General features: G+C 37.2%; 1 protein-coding gene across 1 annotated transcript in view; it reads left to right on the forward strand.

Moving 5' to 3' along the window:
- The window catches only part of PHEX (phosphate regulating endopeptidase homolog X-linked), a 178,351-nt gene that overhangs the window by 139,936 nt on the left and 16,595 nt on the right, over nucleotides 1-21,820 (forward strand). The window contains exons 16-18 of the mRNA XM_023522333.1: nucleotides 8,568-8,622; nucleotides 14,797-14,864; nucleotides 17,057-17,187. Coding sequence (XP_023378101.1) covers nucleotides 8,568-8,622; nucleotides 14,797-14,864; nucleotides 17,057-17,187 — 254 coding nt within the window. The remainder of the gene's footprint in view (nucleotides 1-8,567; nucleotides 8,623-14,796; nucleotides 14,865-17,056; nucleotides 17,188-21,820) is intronic.

Here is a 21,820-nt window from a genome sequence, read left to right on the forward strand (position 1 = left end):
ATTTTAGAAGCTGCTTTCTGCTTGTCACTTCTAAGCTGATAGATATGGTGGCAGGAGGTTACCTACAGGAAGCCAGCAGATGGCTAAGGCATCTTACTGAATCCCTTGACATGAGTCACAGCTGTTAGAACTTGATACTTTCTGGAAGGGGAAGGCTGGCATTCACCAAACTACTGCAAGATGCCAAATTGAAAAAAAAAAAGCCACTATTAATCTTAGCAGTGATGACAGTGAAATCCCTATCCAGCAAAAAACATAACCAAAAGTGCTTTGTAATTGCAGCAATTTCTGTGTCCCAACTGATGGTCCCCTAGATTCTAGAAGAGTGGTATCTGGTTTATCTGATTATCAGAACTAATCCTGAATAAGATGTAACACTCATTGTCTCTTAGCGTGAGCATTTGTCCTGGATTTTCCAAGGCAGTTGCAATTAAAACTATTTTTGTCTTTTCGTATAGTCATAATTTGTAAGCCATGTAAAGTTTCAGTTTTGAAAGTATAGCCTGAAAAATTCTAATAAAAATATCTAATCGTGTGTTGCAAGCGTAGTGCTGAGGAGTGATGAAGAGAGGACAATGAGATGGGAGGGCTGATTTATATATATAGATATATATATAAAAACAAGAAACTGTATATATATATATCAGTTAAGTAAAATATATGCAGTTTCTTGTTTTTCCTAAACCAAGAGTTCTGAAATTATGTGTTAGAATTGCCTGGGGAGCTTTTAAAACATGCTGATACTCAGGGCTCTATCCCAGAAGTTGTGGCTTAATAAGTCTAGAGCAGGGGCTTGTTCCTGGGTATATTTTTAAAAAGCTCCTCAGGGATTTTAGTGTGCTCTTGTGGTTGAGAATCCTTAACCTGACCTCAGTGGGTCTCCATTAGCATGCAGCAGAGTAACCTGGAGGGCCTGTTGGAAGCTTGGAGCCCACTTCCAGAGTTCCTGATTCAGTAGGTCTGGAGTGGGGCTAGATAATTTGCATCTCTAACAAGTGTCCAGATGCTGCTGCTGCGGCTGCTCTGGGACTACACTTGGAGAACCAAGTGCCCTAAACCATTCCTACATCAAGCCCCAGCTAATCCTATAAACCATATCTTTTCCGCTTAGTGTAGACACGCTTATAGATAACCCTTCTCCCAAAACACCTCTATTCCCGTGTAGTTGATATTTCTTTTCTTTGCTGAATTTAAAATATTTTAATTAAAAATATTCTTTAGAGAGGTTTAGTATCAGTTCCTGTTCCTTTCTAGATCTTGCAAAATAGGACCCTTTTTTTTCCTGGTTATATCATTTCTCCGTCTCCAGGTTGTAGGTTCTTTGAGGATGTTTGTACAGTCAAAGCTTACCTGTGCTTCTTAGAACATCATAGGTCCTCAGTAAATGTTAGTCGTCAGTTGATTATGTGTAGAAATTGCATCATCATTACCAAACCCAACTATTTCTAGTTATTTTTATAATGGGATTTAAATATACCAACATATCCAAAATTAGGGTCATAAAATATGTTCACTTAATGAACTATAGAACTAGAAGTATTTGTATAGAATAAGTAAAATCAAGTAGGTCAGCAGAAGTAACTACAAGTGAATCTCACCAAGAAGTATAATAATGTTGCTAGGATGACACATCAGCAATAAGCCCTGAAATGTGGATTGATACATGGATTAGTTCAGTAATATAAGCATACACTTAGGCGTTTGAAAATAATGTTACAATATGTACTGGAATAAAGCCACATGAATACATCAATAAATCCATGCAAAAGACCAAACATTCTATTACTTGACAAAACTAATAATACAATGGAATGTAGTGATATAGTCAGTCCCTTAGCAAAAATATCATGAACACCCATAGCGAAAGAAATCAGACACAGATACACACTCAGTGGAAAACCCAAGTATATCTCTGGTGAAAGCAGGTACAGCAAATATGGAAATGGATTTAATTGAATAAACAGTTGAGTGTGTACTTTGGTCCACACATGCTTAAACCCATTGGATTCTTCTTTAGACTTTACCCTCTGTCACCTTTTTTTGGACTGAACTTTGTTATTTGCCGCTGGCTGGCTGTGCCACTTTTGCCCCGGAGGCTGCTGGAAGGATCCTGGCTGAACAAATCTAGTAACATTAATTCCTTCAAAGGAGTCGAAAGAGAGGTTGAATTTAAGAATTAACTCCCAAATTTAGATGAGTCCGAGTTGCCTTGCATCATATTAGTAAGTTTACAAAAATTTGCTGTAGAGAAAAGGAAGAGGCAGGTGCTCTGGGTTTTGAAACTGGTAGTGAAAGTTGGATGCTTCCTGCCTTGTTAAATCTGACCAAACATGGAAACAACAGGGGAAAGAAGGGTGAATCTGACTATAGTTGTCTTAACTAATCATCATTTGTGTCAATATATATTTAAAAAACTTCATGACTTCCAAATAACATAAAACTTTGGAAGGTAATGCTTTCAAAATATTTGCTATATGATAACTTTCCTGAGCCATATACTTATGGGTATAGAACTTAAAAGTAGTGTGGCAGTTACATGAAAGCATACAAAGAGTATAGGAAAAAGAGGTTATATTAGTTCAATATTGTTAGGACTAAAGGACTCTGATCTAAATCAATATTTTTGTCTCATTTTCTCTATTAAGCGTATGCCACAACCATTAAAAGGGAGAATATCCTACTTTTATTCCTTGATGGTAGGGAGAGCTAAGAGGACACAGGGATGATGAAACTTGCATGGAGCGGGGCAGGGCTTTTCATCTTGTTAATAACTGCATTTCGATTGCGAGTTTATTAGGAAAAAAAATGCGCCAACCTCAAAACTACAGTAGTTCTACCATGAATGTGAGAGAATGGAATCAACTAAGTCCCTAATGTAGTAGGAAAATGAAAACCGGAAGTTGAATAATTGTACATATCCATGTTCTGGTACTGAACATGGAAACTTCAGAGTAGCACATAGTATCACGTAATGTTTTAGACTGTGGCTAGCAAGGGGTATGCATAATTATAGGTAATGCTTAACCCAGTCACCCCTTTGAGTTTCACAAGGTGCAGACCCTATTCACTTAACAAATATTTATTGAGTGCTTACCAAGTACCAGGTATTGTTCTAGCTCTGGAGATATCTCTGGAAGAATAGTAAAAATAAGTAACATAAAAATCACTTTTGTTATGGAGCTTGCATTCTAGTTGGGGAAATACAGACAATTTATACAGAGTAATTAAAATGTAGAGTATCATTGGTGGAGGTATCGTGGTGAGATATAAAGCAAGAAAAGAGGGTAGGATAACACCTCTCTCCTTTGAAAAGCACCAGGGAGGGCCTTAGTGAGAGATGACATTTGAGGAAACGTCTGAAACAAGATATGCAGACAGCAGTGGAAAGTTACAGGTTGGGGAGAGAGGGATGGGAAGAAAAGGAAGTTATTAATTTTTTTCATGTATCTTTGTACAGTGTCAGTTTTCTATACCTGAATACACAAATATGTTTGTTTTCTTAGGTGTGAGCTGTGGGATAATGGGCTAATTTTATTTTTGTCTCTATATTTGTCTATACTGAAAAACCTAATTAGTGTGATTTTGCAATAACAAAATAGATACTGAAACCCAGACTCATCAAGGCATTTAACTTTTCCTGGAAAGCTAGCTACAGTTAGGTTATAGATTTATGACTATATGTTATGGTTAAATAGTTGAACCTGCCTGGTTAAATTGCCCAGTGAATGTGCTCAGTTCTTTGGCCATTGTGTCCTAAATGAAAGCACTCTATATTTTTTATGGCCAGCATTTTGCTAAGACTCCAACTAGATTAGTCAATATTCACTGATAACAGAGGTATGAGAAACTTTTGAAAAAAACAAAAGGTTAACCCAAGTAGAAAACCAAAAGCAGGTCTTCATGGTTTTTCGAGGTGCAGATTTGAAAAAGAGAATTTTTTACTAACAAACAATAGAGTTGTTACAACATATACATACTAATATTTTCTTTTGTCAGAATTTTAATCTTTGGGATTTTATGACCATCATCTGTATTTTTGCCTGAAATAGAAATGAAACTTGCTGGTGTTGACAGATGTAAGAACAAAATACTACTATGTAAATTTAGTTAACTGTAAACTGTTTTTGAGTAACTTTTAGAAGAATTTTCTACAATACACAGTTATTTCTAAAAGTTATTTTTATTACACAAGTTGACTACCTTCAACTAATCAAAATGTAAAACATTACATTTATGTCCAAAGCCCCTTAAACCACTGCGTCACCCGAAATCCCAATTATCTCCACAAGGTAACCGCTATGATCACTTTGATATGTATTTTACAAACCTTTTCTGTCCATTTACATATATATGCTCACACTGACAGGACAGTTATTTAAAAATAAATATTTATATATCTGTATCTGTGACTTGCTTTATTCCAACAATACATCTTGGAGATTTTTCCATGCTAGACTATTAAGATCTACCTCTTTCTCTTCCTTTGCTGGACAGCAGTCCATAATATGGTTCTACCATAATTAAGCCATTTCTCTCCTGATGGACAGTTTATTGCACACTTTTCTCAGTTACAGCAACTCAGCAATGAACGTATTTAGCCACTGACTCCACAGTGTGCATGAGCCAGTGATTGGGCACTAGTTCTTGAAGTGGGGTCCCTGGACCAGCAGCATCAGCATCACAGGGGAGCTTATTAGAGATGCAAATTCTCAGCCCCATCTCTGGACCTTCTGACTCAGAAACTCTGAGGGTGGGGCCCAGCAATCTGTATCTTAATAAGCCCTCTGGATGATTCCGATGCAAGATAAAATTTGAGAATCACTGGCAGGAATACGTGTGTACATATACACATAGATGCACACATATATGTAATAAGTCAGTTCTGCTATAATGTGACATATGTGTTCCTAAACGTCACTGTGCTCTGCAAAATTGTGCAATAAAAGCCACAAGGCTTACAGGAAAAATGGAGTTAGGGACACAACAATCAAAAACTTTATTGGCAGCGCATGAAAACAAAAGCTAGGAGCTGAATAAAAACAATAGCGGTTTTATATGTGTTAAATGGGTAAATACATAAATGCCACAATAAATATGGTGCTTTCCCCAGAAAAGAGCTAAAGTTTGCTTATAGAAGCGAGCACTGGAGGGCTTGCTGCTGGCGAGTTATTGTGTAGCGGTAAAAGGAGGGTTATGTGAAATTGGAAGGAAAGTTTTAACACAGACGTGGATGGGTGTGGCTTCTAACACACGAAGCGAATGGAGGTATCTGGTCCGTGTTGGGACGTGTGCTCTTTGTGTATTCCTGTGTGGCTCAGTTCATCTGGGTGCAGTTTTCTGCTTCCATCTAGCATTTCTTGAGGAGAAAATGGTGCATAAGCAAACTTGGACTTGGACTTCTGCCCCAGTTTTCCCCCTAGTGTATCAGTCATATTGGAACAAATTTGCCTTTTCACCACAAGTGTTATGGCAGAACTGACTGTATATACATATAGATACATTTACACATAAAAGGAACCCATACACAACTGAATGCTGTTTTTTCACTTAATATTTTTTCACTTAATATCTCTCAGAGCGTTTTCTATATCAGCATGTAGCTACTCACTTTTAAAAATGATATTTAAAGCATTAAGAGATGATTAAATTGCTCTCTAAAATGCGTGCAACAATTTACACTCCCACCAACATGCATCCTACATCCTGGCCAATATTACCTGTTGTCACACTTATTAATTTTTGCCAATCCAGTAGTTAAATTTCTCTTACCTCTCCCTCCCTCTGTCATATTTTTCGTATACATGTATATGTATGTGTGTGTGGTGTACATATACACACACACATTTACACTGCGAGGAATGCCTCCCATAAATATACTGATGGAAAAAGGAGCTGCTTTAAAAGTGCGAAGTGGGTGGTCAGGCAGTGGTGAAATGGGGAAGAAAGGAAATAAAATGGATATGCAAGCAAACATAAGAAAAGCCTATTAAAAAGGGAGAGGAAAAAAAAAGAATTCCCTTTCCATTTATTTAATTATTTTTACTTCTGCCTTGGCTAAATACAACTTATCCACTTTATGAGATAAGATATTGAGTTGGCCCTGTTGGATTCGATCTATCACTCTTGCCAGTTGACATCTCCAAAAAAGCAGCTTGAATTGTTAATCCAGTCACTTCAGCAGAACAGTCCTAAGGGCATCAGATTCTTCTGTTGATCAGTGTTGGGTTCCATGGTCCCAACAAGCTGAAAAGATACAGCTGATCGGGGGCGGGGGTGTGTATGTGATGGCTGTGAGTGTGGGGCCTCTAACAGTAATAGTGGCAGAAATGGAGGCTTATGCAGGTGTCAGCTGTTTCCCTGTAAAGAGGCTGACAATGGACATAAATGCTTCCAGCTGGGCACATTATGGAAGGCTATAATGATTTAATAATTAAATCACATTGGTTTATGATCATTGTTCTTATTAGGAAATATCATTGCTTTTTGATGATTTATTGTGTGAGAGAATGTTCATGTAAACACTGTGGTTTGCATATATGTGTAATATATATTTGCATATATATCTCCAAGTCAGAATGACTTACCAAAAGTAATCAGCAGAAAAAACAAAGGAAAATTGATGTAAAGAAGCCACACATATTTAAGGAAATGTAGATATTATGAAGATTAATATGACATTGCCCTTCAAAGTCATATACATTTTCCTTTATGTAAAAGCAGCAGGAAGAGAGAGAACTACTAGCTGGATCCATCTCTGTTCTGCAGTTAGGTTTTTTGCACCTTAAAATCTCAAACTATGATGTTATTAAGAAAATATAAAGAATATATATATGAGTTCCTTAGAATTAGCATTTCATTTTAAATTAAGAACTTGCTTTCCTCCTCTCACTTCTCATAGTGTCATGTCATGGAGGGGAAGTAGAAAGAATGCTGAGAGAGAGAAGGAAGGGAAAGAATTTTAACTCATAAAGGAACTCTCAGTCTCAAGGGGCCTTGAGCAGAGGCTCTGAAGCAGGCAAGGACGTTGCAGAAGACGTGTCTCTCTCTCTCTTTCTCTCCCCCCCTTCTCTCTTCTCCCCTCTCTCTCCTCTCTCTCCTCTCTCTCAGTACTATTCCTTGCATTCTCACTTGTGATGACTTGTAAGTGCAGCTCCGAGGATCAAGTCAGGGTGCTAAATTTAGTGGCAGGTTGCAATGGCAAAGCAAAGCATTTCTTCCACTCATCTGCACCCAGGGCCAGCTACATAATTTGCAGGGCCCAGTGCAAACTAAAAATATGGAGGTTCCCTGTTCAGAAAGCAGCAAAAAGTACTATTAAAGGTGCTAAAATAAAAAGCTTTATCCTGCCCTCTTTCTCTATACTTGTCATGGTATTTTTTTATTTGCTATTTAATATTGTAAGAAAATTAAAAATTTAAATCACCATACTTTTACTATTCATTTCTATATTATGCAATGCCAGTTTTAAATGCAAATATAAGAGCTTTTAACTTGCATGTGGAATCTCTGAAATTATACAGTTTGTATTTTGTAGCTTGTATATACATATGTATTTTGTTCTTACCAGAACAATGAAAACACTGCAGAAAATTAACTCAGCTGTTTTTATTTCTCCTTTTAATATGCATACATTGTATGAACACTCTCTGTTGAATAAGGAAGGACTGAAAGGAAAAGAAACTACGGGTCACTCTTTTTCTTTCCTTCTGTGTCGTTGTTTTCAGTGTATGTGCTTGGCCAATATAGGGAAGTAATAGGTGTAAGAAAGAGTATGACAGGGTTTCCTGGTCATTCATATTTCTTAGAATGGCATTGCTACCTTTTGGTGATTGAAGCAAATTCTGGTTCCAATGGAAAGATCCCTCTTGGGGCTGTCAGAGTCCCCACCTTTCAGTCTTAGATGTAACATGCTTACCTTGGACTTGTTTTGAGTCTTCCTAATAAACTCCCACAAATTGTGGGTCTGCTGGAGTTCTGCGCTCCAGGGGAGTATCAGAATGCTGTAGGTGAATTAGGGCATCTAGGACATATTGCTCATGGCTCCTTTGCTCATATGCATGCTTCCTTGTCCCTTTAGACTCCACCCACAAAATCACATTCAAAGATAAAATTATTAAGAGTTTCAGGACAGTGACAGCAGAGCATTAAATCAAGTGCAGGGTCCTTCTGCATGGGTGTGTGTGTGGGGGGGGATCCTGTGTGACCGCACAGGTTGTGTGTCCATGAAGCTGGCCCTTTCTGTATTAGCAGCAGTTGCTGGACAGCCGTAAGCTGCCTGCACACTCTGTGTACAAAGGAATCCAGTTCATAGCAGGCTGGACACTGCCAATGGTCTATCTATGGAAAATGATTTCCTTGAAACTGATGTGTAATGTACTTATTTTAAATTCAATTGAATTGATATCATCTTAGAGACAGTTGGATCTCTTGGAGGGCTCCCAGATCCATAAGAGGTACTTTTCAGATGGGACTTTGAAACTTCAAGGCTAAAGCTAGTAGAACCAGATAATCATCAATTCAGTCTCTGTATCCCTTAACAATTTTTTTTTTGTTTGCGTTTCTCCCAGGATTTCCGGCAGGAGAGCTCCAGAAGCCTTTCTTTTGGGGAACAGAATATCCTCGGTAAGTAAATGAGTAAATTAAACAGCTATTGACATGTAAGGAAGATCTTGCTGCTTGGAGAGATCACAGAAGTCAACAACAACAACAACAACAACAAAAAAAAACAAAAAACCAGTGGTTCTTCAGCAAAAAGAGGGCATGGAACCTGGCATGGCCGGGCCCCACTCTCATCATTTTAGGTATTCATTTTGTGATTATTGTTACCAGGGTGTATGATTGGACAGGAAAGCCAACTAATACACAGGTAGCTTTTGTTTTTATGCATTTATTCACTTATGCAGTGATTCATACCACAAATATTTGGACTTTGGAGGATTGTTGGGATTTGAGTTGATAGTAATGGGACTAAAACCATTTCAGAGAGAAGAAACAATGTGAGAAAAGGAAAGGAATGTGCTTATAGACTAGCAGAGTCTAGTTTGGCTAGTCCAAGTAGTATATGAAGGGAAGCAGTGGAAAAGAAGTCTAGAAAAGAAGGTTGATGTTTGATATTTGAGAACTCTGAATGCCAAATAAGGAGCCTGGATGTTAACAGGCAATAGGAAATATTGAAGTTTTTGAGCAAGTGAAAGCAACCAAATTTGTCTTTAGAAATACAACCTGGGTAGATATACAGTAGTTCAAACACTGACAGTGTCTGGAATTAGGGATATCAGTTTAAAGGCCATTGATACCAATAGATTGTAGAATTATATAATTCAGAATTTCCACATCCAGTGGGAATTCTTATAATATTAATTGTCAATAATATCACCACTTTTATTATGTGCCTTTGCTTGCTCTGCTACTTTAATGCACAGAAAATTTAGTCTTGATTTTAGAAGTTTAGTCTCTTGTGTTTTGGTTTGGATAAGTGACAATTTAAATATGATTGTGCAAGTTAAAAAGATATGGGGTCACATAGAAGTACGTATGGTGGAAATGTTTCGATTTGGACTTCCCCAGAAGTAGACCCTGTGACAGGGATTCAAGTGCAAGTAGTTTTTTTGGGAAGTGATACCAGGAAACACCAGCAGGGGGGAGCGAGGAACTGGGACAAGGAGGGAAGGAAGCCAATAAATTTTGTTTTAGGAGTTTTCTACGGCTGCCATAATGAATTATCACAAACTTAGTGGCTTAAAACAATGTAAATTTATTAGCTTACAGTTCTGTAGGTCAGAAGTCCAACCTGGGTGTCACTGGGCTAAACACAAGGTGTCAGCAGGACTGCATTCCTTTCTGGAAGCTCTAGGGAAGAACTTTTTTCCTTGCCTTTTCTAGCCGACATTCCTTGGCTCATGACCCTCTTCTTCCATCTTTTAGACTTGCAAAGTTGCATTTCTCTAGTCATTCATTTATAATCGAATCATTTGACTCTCTTCTTTTGTCTTCTCCTCCACCTTTAAGGACCCTTGTGATTACATTGGGCATACTCAGATAATCCAGGATAGTCTCCCTATTTTAAGCTCAGCTGATTATCAACCTTAATTCCCCTTTGCCATGTAATAAGATATCACAAGTTCTGAGGATTAGCATGTGGACATTTTTTTAAGGGTCATTATTCTGCCTACCCACATATCTGTTACAAAGCCAGTTATCATGGTGGGCAGCTGGGGCTCGGTCCTGCTGTGGAGTTGTAGAATATGCTTCAGCAGGACCCTGCCTCAGGCAAGGGAGCTGGCGTAGTTATCCTCCGACTCATCTTCCATCACTGATTGAGGGCTTCCCCCAGGCGTATTATCTCCCTGGCATTGCCCAGCCTCGGCCGTAGGGCTCTGGTAGCTAGAGAAAGTCCTCAAGCAACTGTAGGCAGTCTCTGACTTTTATGATGGCTCAACTTATGATTTTTCGACTTTACAATGGTGGGAAAGTGATATGCATTCAGTAGAAAACATTTTTGTTTTTTCCTGGGCTAACAATATGCAGTACAATACACTCTCGTGATACTTGGCCTACAGCAGCCATCAGCAGCACCCAGTCAGCCATGCGATCGCGAGGGTAAACAATGGATATTCTAAAGTGTATTCATTGTGTTAGATGATGTTGCCCAACCACAGGCTCATGTAAGAGTTTCGAGGATGTTTAAGGTAGGCTAGGCTAAGCTATGATATTCAGTAGGTTAGGTATACTAAATCCATTGTCGACTTATGATATTTTCAACTTACAATGGTTTTATCAGGATGCAACCCCATCATAAGTGGAGGAACATCTGTAGTTTTAGGTGCTGACAGTTGGAAGCTGTTGGATTGGTGTGCTCAAAAATGGTAAGTGCCAAGGGGACAGGAGCAGGCATCACTAATGTCTACTGTAGGAAAGCACCACTGTTAGCATAAATGAAAATGGTTTGTATTGACCAAATCCATTAATATCGTCCCAAGCCACAGCTGCATAATTTTCGTTAGTGTTCAGATATTTAGAATTCGTTTTCCCTATTGTTAAGATTAGAAATTTATCTATATTTACATAAAATTAGAGATTTTGGCTAAATATTCTGTAAGTTCCTTTTGAACTAAAAAAGTCGCAAAATTATTTGATTCCGCTTATCATTAGCAATTTAACTGAGCTTCTGTCATTGTGCTTATAGATGTGGAGACTTGGAAATAGTCTGGTTAGGTTTTGAAGTTATTAATTCAGTGAGTTTGTTTATTGGGTCCTTGAGATGATTTTCTGATATAAAAGTCAAAATCATAGAAACTTAGGAAATAATATTAGGGTCTATTAGTTCAACCTTATGCTGAGCCATATTTGAGACTTGAGTGGGAAAAAGATTTGTATTATTTTCCTAAAGAGTTATATGTCTGCACTGAAGCCACCCACTCTCTAATACGATACCTGCTCAATGAATAATTATTAAGTATCTTTTGGGCCTTGGAAATATGGAGATGCTGGAGAATGGGAGTCACAGTCCAGTGAGATGGATTCCCATTTATCCATCTGTTCTGGATAGATAGCCTCCAGAACTGCCTAGTGGATATCTTTTTAGCTCACACTGGTCAGCTTAGCTCTTTCCTGAGTTTTTGGGTCTAATTATGGGGACATCAGTAAGCTGAATTGTTGCCAGAGGAGAGAATCAGGATTGTAAATGGCTCAAGACAACATATCCCAAAGTGTGCATTCCATGAAGTAGTAATAGTGGTAAGTCATCCTTGCCTTCCCTTTGTTTTAGAGAATCATGATACTTAGCAGCATAAAAATTCCCAAGAAGTTTCGTAAGAAAGAAACCTATTTAAATGTGTTTAACTCAGAGGTTCTTAAACTCTTCTTCTCCCTATGTTTTGGGAAATGCTGGCCTAGAATTCATCACTGAAGAAAAAGTCGAAAAAACCTGAGAAGAGAACACGTGAGGAAGAACCTAACTTTACATTTTTTAAAGGAAAGTTAAGGTGGCAGAATGACTTACTATATTCAGGGGGTCAGAGGGTGTTCAGCTAGAGACTACGTTAGACCAAAGGATAGAAGACACAGGAAAGAGATTCCAGATCAACATTAGGGAGAGCTGTTTTATTTAGAACCACACAAAGGGAGAATGGGCCACCTCAGAAGGGGGTTAGCTCCTGGTTTTTGGAAATGCCCAAGGAGCAGTCTTAAGACCATTTGAATGGTTTTTTCTAGCTGAGGACCATGGCTCTGCTATGGAATAGAACTAGATGACCTTAAAGCTGCTTCCAATGCTGAGATTTTTATGAATCTCCATTCCAGGCATAGAGTAGCCCTTACCTGATGACCGCATGAGGTCATGGTTGCTCTAGACAGCAGTATGATTGATTCCGTGTTGACAGTAAACCTTGCACATATGTTAAATTCATTGGGTAGTGAGGACAAAAGAAACTGAGTAGGCGGAAAAATTGTTGTCTTCCCCACTTTATTTTTGGAAGGCTAAATTTTCTCTGCAGGAGTCGTCTTGTTTCTGGCCAGCCAGTCATCATTTAAAAGGCATACGAGTTTATTTATTTTTATGACATACTAATTTAAATAGTACCATTGATAAAATGGAAGATGCGAATTTAGTATGATAAAACATTATCATTGTAAGGCTTAGTCATATAAAATTACTTTTACTTTTTCTTTGTCTCTCATCCAAAGGATTACAATTATGTAACTGAGAATTGGAACTTACAATGATTCAGTCTTTTTCTGAATTCTCTATTACCCTCTGCAAATAGGAAGCTCACTGGAGCAGTCCCTCTTTAGGAACATTTATTGCAGAATAGTACCTATAAACTTCCATTGTTCGTCCCTTAAATTCATCCAGTCATCAGCATCAACCAAGGCTTGTAGAGGACCGAGTCCGAGTCTCAGGGCTGAGAGGTCTGGAGACATGAAATGTTACAGGCTGCACAGTGATGCTACTGCTGCAAAAATTAGCACTATGTAAAATTACAAGTTTGTCCCACACCGCTATGATAGCTCTATGATTGAAATGCATAATTTTACTTCTTTAATGAAGGTTTGCAATGATGGAAAAACAGTAGGAAGCATTTTTTCAAATGCAAATTACCTTGCAGGAAAGAAATAACAAAGGAAAGAATTGCCACCAAGGGGAAAAATTAAATCTTACAGCACTTCCTTGGGTATACTTGAGACAAACAATTAGCATGTTAAGGATCATTATGTCCTGTAATAACATGTTGCTTCAAAAATTCTTGTTCCTTCTACTTATGGGTCCTATCTGTTTGCTGGGTTACTTTGATGTTGTGTGTCAGGAAACAACTGTGAAATATTTTTAGCATCATTGCAAATTTCAGAAAGTATCCTCATTAACAAGGATTTTACGTTGTCTGTAATCCTTATCCACACATTAAATGACAAATAGGTCACATATAGATCAGTCACTTGCATGAAATGCTGAAGTTAATTAATCAATTAGTTTAATTGTTGTTACTTTCCTACCGTGTACTAGGTACAGTGAATTTAGCATTGATCAAGTAGATAAGGGTTTGATCTTCATGGAACTTGTAGTTGAGAGAGAAAATTCCAGACATACATGTATGAAAGCCCCCTTATTGATTCCTTCATATGTCATTAGTACACTCTGCTTCAGTTATCTACTGCTATGTAACAGCACCACCAAACAACCACATGATTCTGAGATTTGGGCAGGACTCAGCAGAGATAGCTTGTCTCTGCACCACATGTTGTTGGCTGGGGGAGTTTGACCTGGGCTAGAAGATCTAAGATGACTTTGCTCATAGGTCTGGGGTCCCAGTTAGACTGACTCAAACAGCTGGGTTCTGGCTGGGCCTCTCTTTGCCTTTAGAAGTTTCTCAATTTTTGGTGTCTCTTGCTTGCTTCACTTGGCTTCTTTCTCTCTAGCTGATTAGTCCAACTTCTTTACGTTGCAGTTGACTTCAAGGGGGGGGGTGCAAAAAATGGAAGCTACAAGGCCTAGGCGTAGAAGTCACATCAGTCCTCTTGCACTGCATTCTGTTGGTCACAGCAGGTCCTGAGGCCCAACCAGACTCAAGGGAAAAGGAGTAGGTTGCCTCTTGCTGGGTACATGCACGCAGGGCATGTGGAATTGTTCATTGTCACCCTTGTAGGTAATCTACCACATACTTCTTCAGAGGTGAAAAGAAATCATAAAATGCCTTTTCCAAATCTGGTTAAGGCTTCACAGTTTTTGCTATTCACCCGTAAGCTTGTCTGTCACAGAAGCAGAAGAACGTGACTACCTTTGGAGGCAGAGTGATCCCTTTTAATCTCTGCTCTATTCCTTTTTATGACTACATTTGGAAAACAATTTAACTTCTAAGTCTGCAGTGATTTTTCAGCAGATTCTCAGATAAAAAAATAAATGGTATGTTTACTGACAGGATCTTTTCAAACTCTGCTGTTGCTTTGGGTGTTTATAAATATAAACTACAGCTAGAGTGGATATAGAATCACAGAAACCTTAGGACTGGAGAGGACTTTAGAAACCATCTTTCACATCCCTAATCTCACAGGGTAGGAATACTAAGGCCCATACATGGTCATAATGACAACGTTTGAATTTATATTTTTGGTCCATTTCAAGAGAAGAGTATGTTTAGTATGTTTTTGTTTTTTTACAGTTTTTGGGGTGTGGTTATTAGATTGTTATTACCATCGTTACTAGAAAACATTATTTTGGCTTTTCATTGAGAAAAAAATTAAAGGATTATGCTCTCAGATTCATGTTTATAATTTTCTGCAAATTATGTATTTATGCTGTAGATCTCTGAGTTATGGTGCTATAGGAGTAATTGTTGGACATGAATTTACACATGGATTTGATAATAATGGTAAGTACTGGTTCACTGTATAAGCTGCTGCTTTTATGACAATGTCGACTGTATAGATGTTAATTGTTGCTATTATTTTTGCATAGTGGCATCACAGATTAAAGATTATCCAAAACAGTATGATTGCTGATTGAAAATTTTTGCCACGTCTCGCAGTGATAGCTTGCAAAAAATGAATAATTGTTTCCATTGGTGATGGGGTAGAATGATGAAAAAATGACCTTGTAATTTCAGTGAATTTAGCTTCGCATTTAGATTAGGACTGCTGTAGCTGCCACAATAATTATAGGAATTGCTTTATATCTCCTTCCCTTTGTCATTTTTTTAAATTCACCATCTTGAGATGCTCTCCCTGGAAGTGTGAGCTGTGCTCCGAAGATGATTATACATGTTGCCAAATTAGGACTCAGTGAGTTAGGACTCTGGAGCTTGGCTGACTGGTTCCTTTATACTATTTCAAGGATTATGCAATGCCTAATGTCTGTTTTTCTCTATGCTGTCATAGAATTTTTTAAAAAGGCTTTGCTTTCCTAATAATGCATAATATAGAATATGTTATGTACCTTGGTGACGTCGAAGCAAAGGGAAAGAGCAGAATATGGCATAAACTAAAGAAATGATCACATTTTGAGAGTTACCATCATTTTTAATCAACACTCTTTTCTCCTTTAACTTTGGAGTATGATTGGAAATCCATGTGAAATCTCCAAAATTTATGAATTAGCAGCCGATTATGATCACATGTTTATCCACACAGCGATTTTACATGCAGACTCAAGAACCTGGCTGGCCCAAGGCAACATTTTATAGAGGAAACTCTTTCTTCTGTGTCTGTGGTGTCTCCAACATCCTTTCCTGGATACCTACCCCAAGGCCAGAGACCCTCTTGGTTCTTCTCTTTCTTAACAATTCTTCCTGTACTCCTACCAGCCCTTCCTGAATCACCTAGGTTTTTTGCTCCCCTGGTCTCCCCTTTCTGCTAAAGTGTGGCTTCCTGTAGTCATCTGAATCCCCAGCGCTGCTCTTTTGGTCTTTGCCTGTTTGGTTTATCTGACAGGGTAGTCTGAGCTAAGAAACCAAAGCCAATAGTGGTCCCTTGGTTCTGGGCCTTTCTTCCTGGGAAATTTAAGTACATTTCTCCCTCAGAATCTTCTGGAGGACTTCCAGATTATCTCTTAAAGGACAGAATCTAATGTTGGCAATTTCACTCTGTAACCAATACTTAGAACAGTGCGTTGACGTATAAGGATATGCTCAGTAACTATTTAATGATTGGTTGGTTAATGGATGGAAGACATTGACTCTATGCTCTCCCAGAGGGGTGATAGTGGCATCCATCCTTATTGAAGAGCTTTGGATTATTTAGTTAACACTTTTGCTTAGGGGACTTTCTTGTAAGCCCAATGAAGAGTTCTTTGCATAATTAAATTTATACCAATAGTAATCTTGAGTGAGTATAGAAAATAGTCCAGATACACCTAAACTTTTTTTTTTTTTTTTTGACGAGTGTAGAGAAAATGAAGAGTGAGCCTATGGGGGAAAAAAACCCATGTATAACTAATCTTTTTTTTCCATTATGTTTTGGAGATTTCCATTCTTGTTCCAAGTTCTCTTTTTAGAGCAACCTTCCTTGTCAAAGCAGGACAGATGGGCCTTCCATCCACACTGATGGCTGTGGAATGATTCATAACAGAGGTTTTATGTGTCTCTCAGCTCCTGGCAACTTAGAGGAAACACATTCCTGTAGGGCTGAGTCAGGGGCTGTGCTTGCAAGATGTGACTCATTGGGGCTGTTCCTATGGATTGTTTGGAATTTCACTGGTAGTGGCGTTCCTATTCCATCCACGGGCTTTCCGAATGAAGCCATTTATTTCATTTCATAATCCAGAGAAGACCTTGGGTCAGGTCAGGTGAAAACAAAGAATCTAAGATTAGTTAAGAATGGTGTGTGCCATAAGTTGATGAATCTTATTTTTAAAATGTTCTTTGTTGCTTAGAAGAAAAGCCCTTTCTCGTTTTCCCCCTTTTGTACAGTTAACCTGTGACACTGCAGAGAAGGCAGGAACTGCGCCCAGGAGTGGTCCCTGTGGCTGGGACTGCGTTTTCAAGGCTTGTCCAAGTGAGGGATAGGGGCAATGAAGAATTATTTTCCATAAATAATACAAATACCTTTTAACTTTTCTGTTTGATAGGTAGAAAATATGATAAAGATGGAAACCTGGATCCTTGGTGGTCTGTTGACTCAGAAGAAAAGTTCAAAGAAAAAACGAAGTGCATGGTTAACCAGTATAGCAACTATTATTGGAGGAAAGCTGGCTTAAATGTGAGTATAACTGTGGTGAGGGGGGCATCTTGTGGGTCATTTTTTTTTCTCATTTGGACATCAGCTTGCTTTAGACCATTGGTTCTCAAAGCATGGTTCCCAGGGCAACATATCAGTCTCCTCTGGGAACTTACTAGGAATGCAAATTCTTTTTTTTTTTTTTTTTTTTAATAGTTCACTCACTTTTGGGGAGGAAGATTGTGTCAAGATGTCTTGCTATGTTTTTAGGAAAGTAGTTGCGAAGTCCAAGTCTATAGTAATCCAAAGGATTTTAGGTATAAACTGAAAGAGGCATAGATCTATTTATCCTCATTTGATAGCCACAGTGTATCAAGGGACAGATTCTACCTTCAATTCCTGAACAAGACATCTAGCTTTTTTTTTTATGCTGAAACGTAGACCAGCAGCCTTATAAAAACTCTATCCTCTTCCTGTAATGACTAGATAAAATTATGTAGGTTTTCACCATTTATTGCTTAAATATTCCCATGAAACATATCAAAGGTGTGCTTCCACCCTAGCCAGTCAAGAGCTCAACTAAACCGTTCATTCAATTGGTAGAGTAGCAATAGTGTCATGAGAACTGCTGTTAAGAGAATCAGTGACCTTATTTATTTTCTCCCATAAAAGATTTTTAAATTCAATATATTTCAACTAAAAACAAAACAAAACAAAAACCAGTTCACTCATTTTCCTCTCTCTCCCCTCAACCTGTAGCAACCACCAATCTGTTCTCTGTATGAAAATTCTTTTTAGATTTCACATATAAGAGTGATCATTTGGTATTTATCTTTCTCTGTCTGACTTATTTCAGGTAGCATAATGCCCTCAAGGTCCATTCATGTTGTCACAAATGGCAAGATTTCATTCTTTTTTATTCCACTGTATATATAGACCACATCTGCTTTATCATTCATCCACCAATGGACACTTAAGTTGTTTCCAGATCTTGGCTATTGTAAATAATGCTGCAGTGAATATGGGGTGCATATATCTTTTGTAATTAGTGTTTTAATTTTCTTGATATATTCTCAGAAGTAGAATTGCTGGATCATATGATATTTCTATTTTTAATTTTTTTGAGGTACCTCCATACTATAGTAGTTGAACCAATTTACATTTCCGCCAACAGTGCACAAGGGTTCCCTCTTCTCTACATCCTTGCCAACACTTGTTAATTCTTGTCTTTTTGATGATAGCCATTCTCTCAGGTATGAGGCGATATCTCATTATGGTTTTGATTTGGATTTCTCTGATGATTAACGATGTTGAGCATCTTTTCATGTACCTGCTGACTATATGTCTTTTCTAGAAAAATGTCTATTCAGATCCTCCCTCTGCCCATTTTTTAAATTAGATCTTTTTTTTTCTTTTGCTTTTGAGTTGTATGAATGTTTTGTATATTTGAGATATTAGCCCCTTATCAGATATATGATTTACAATTATTTTCTCCCATTCAATAGGTTTCCTTTTCATTTTGTTGATGTTTTCCTTTGCCGTGCAGAAGCTTTTCGGTTTGATATAGTCCCACTTGTTTATTTTTGCTTTTGTTGTTTTTCTTTTTGTGTCAGATTCAAAACATTATCACCGAGACCTATGTCAAGGGGCTTACTGCCTGTTTGTATCTAGGAGTTTTATGGTTTAGATTCTTCTTTTCAAGTCTTTAATCCATTTTGAGTTAATTATTGTTCATGGTGTAGCATAGTGGTCCAGTTTCATCTTTTGCATGTGGCTGTCCAATTTTCCCAACCATTTGAAGAGATTGTACTTTCCCCATTGTATATTCTTGGCTCCTTTGTCATTTATTAACTGACCATATATACCTGGGTTTATTTCTGGGCTCTCTATTCCGTTCCACTGATTAGGTGTCTGTTTTTATACTAATATCATACTATTTTAATTATTATAGCTTTGGAATATAGTTTGAAATAAGGGAGCATGATGCCTCCAGCTTTGTTCTTCTTTCTCAAGATTGCTTTGGCTATTCGGGGTCTATTGTGGTTCCATACAAATTTTACAACTATTCTGTTTCTGTGAAAAATATCACTGGAATTTTGATAGGGGTTACATTCAATTTGTATGGTGCTTTGGAAGTATGGATATTTTAACAGTATTAATTCTTCTGATCCATGAGCATGGAGTACTTACCAGTTTTATGTGTCTTCTTCAACTTCTTTCATTAATATCTTGAATTTTCAATATATAGGCCTTTTACCTCTTTGTTTAATTTTATTTCTGGGTATTTTATTCTTTTCGATGCAATTGTAAATGAGATTGTTTTATTAATTTCTCTTTCTGATAGTTTATTATTAGTTTAAAGAAACATGACAGATTTTTGAGTATTATATCCTGCAACTTTACTGAATTTGTTTACTAGGTCTAACAGTTTTTTGATATAGTCTTTAGGGTTTCTGTATATAATATTATGTCGTCTGCAAAAGTGTCAGTTTTGCTTCTTCCTTTGCAATTTGGATGTCTTTTATTTCTTTTTCTTGCCTAATTGTTCTGGCTTGGACTTCCAATACTATGTTGAATATAAGTGATAAGGGTGGACACTTTTGTCTTGTTCTCAATTTTAGAGGAAAAGCTTTCAGCTCTTCACCATTGACTATGGTGTTAGATTTGTGATATATGGCCTTATTATGTTGAGATATATTCCTGCTATACTCTCCTTGTTGAGAGTTTTTATCATAAATTGATGTTGAATTTTGTCAGATGGTTTCTTTGCATCTTTTGAGATAATGATATGATTTTTATCATTCATTTTGTTAATGTGGTGTATCACAGTGACTGATTTGTGGATGTGGAACCATCCTTGCATCCTTGGAATAAATCCTACTTGATCATGGTATATGAGCCTTTTAATGTATTGTTGAATTCAGTTTGTTGATATTTTGTTGAGGATTTTTGCACCTATGTTCATCAGGGATGTTGACCTGTAATTTTCTTTTCTTGTGGCATCCTTGTCTGGTTTTGCTATCAGGGTAATGCTGGCCTCGTAAAATGTATTTGGAAGAGTTTCCCCTCTTCTGTTTTTCCAGAAGTTTGAGAAAGATTCATAATTAATTAATTTTTGAATATTATGTAGAATTCACCAGTGAATCTAGTTCTGGAATTTTCTTTGTCAGGAGATTTTTGATCACTGGTTCAATCCTAGTAATCAATTGGTGTGTTCATGTTTTCTATTTCATCATGATTCAGGCTCAGTAGGTTGTATCCTTCTAGGAATTTACCAGTTTTTCTAGGTTGTCCAATTTCTTGGCCTATGATTCATAGTAGCTTCTTATGAACCTTTTTATCTCTGCACTATCAATTGTAACATCTTTTGCATTTCCGATTTTATTTATTTGAGTCCTTTCTCTTTTTTTCTTGAAGGGTCTGACCAAAGGTTTGTCAGTTTTATCTTTTCAGAGAACCAGCTCTTAATTTCATTAATCTTTTCTATTGTCTTTTTAGTCTCTATTTCATTTATTTCTGCTCTAATCTTTGTTATTTCTTCCCTTTTACTAACTTTGCGCTTCAATTTCTTCTTTGTCTAGTTCCTTGAGGTGTAAAGTTAGGTTGTCAGAAATTCAAATTCTTGAGTCTTTCTCCAAATCTACTGACCTGGAATATCAGGGTGGAGAGTTCTGGTAGTCTGACAGTTTGTCTTTTCACAAGCCCGCCAGTGTTTCTGATACAAGCCAGAGTTTGAGAATCATAGACCTAAACATGAGCTTGTTTTCCTAGGTTGAGATTAATATAGAAAATCCTGTAGTGAAGATAAACAATAAGATTTTTATAAATCTATACTCCATTTCATTTAAAACTATTTCCTTCCAAACTACTGCTTAGGTTTAATTCATGGAAATAAAACCTCATTATTTGAACTAATGACTCTGTATGGTGAAGAGTTCTTAGTTATAGATGTTTAAAAAAAAGAAACGTAGTTTTAAAATGTTTATTTTTCTCTTATATACACATATATGAATTTCCATAAAGACACAGATGAAATTTTATGCATGCTGTTTGCGTGAAATTTTCTTCCTTTCTTTTTTGTCTTCACCGCTACCTCCTTCCCCTTTCCATATTGTCACTCTTGCTGTCCCTACCTGTAATCCATCTTAATAACACTGATACACTTTTTCCCATGCTCATATAGACACAGACACACCCACACCTTTATTGGGGTTCATTGTTTTCAATGGCTGCCTAAAAGTCCACAGTGTGAATGTACTGTAACATATTCAACTAACATCTTGTTGTAGGGTTATACTTTGTCTCCAGTAATTTTTCTACAATATAAATGCTGCTGCAGTAAATACTCTTATTATGCATATATTCTTTTTTTCCATATAGGATAGATAGTTCCTACTGTTGCCAACATGTTATAATATTTCATATTTTCACTAGTGGTATATGAAAGAGCATTTATCTATTGAGTTATTTTCTTGTCAGTTTATGAGAACTTTTAAAAATGTTATAGATGTTAAAATTTTTTCTGTCATTTACATTATAATGTTGTCATTTACATTATAATGTTTTCCCAAATATGTTTCTCATCCATTGGACTTTGTATATAATATCTTTTGACATACAAAAATCAAACATTTCTATCTCATCAAAGTTACCATCTCTCTTAAAAATAGTTTCC

This window comes from Pteropus vampyrus, unplaced genomic scaffold, assembly GCF_000151845.1.
Source record: "Pteropus vampyrus isolate Shadow unplaced genomic scaffold, Pvam_2.0 Scaffold339, whole genome shotgun sequence".
Classification (NCBI taxonomy): Eukaryota; Metazoa; Chordata; class Mammalia; order Chiroptera; family Pteropodidae; genus Pteropus; species Pteropus vampyrus.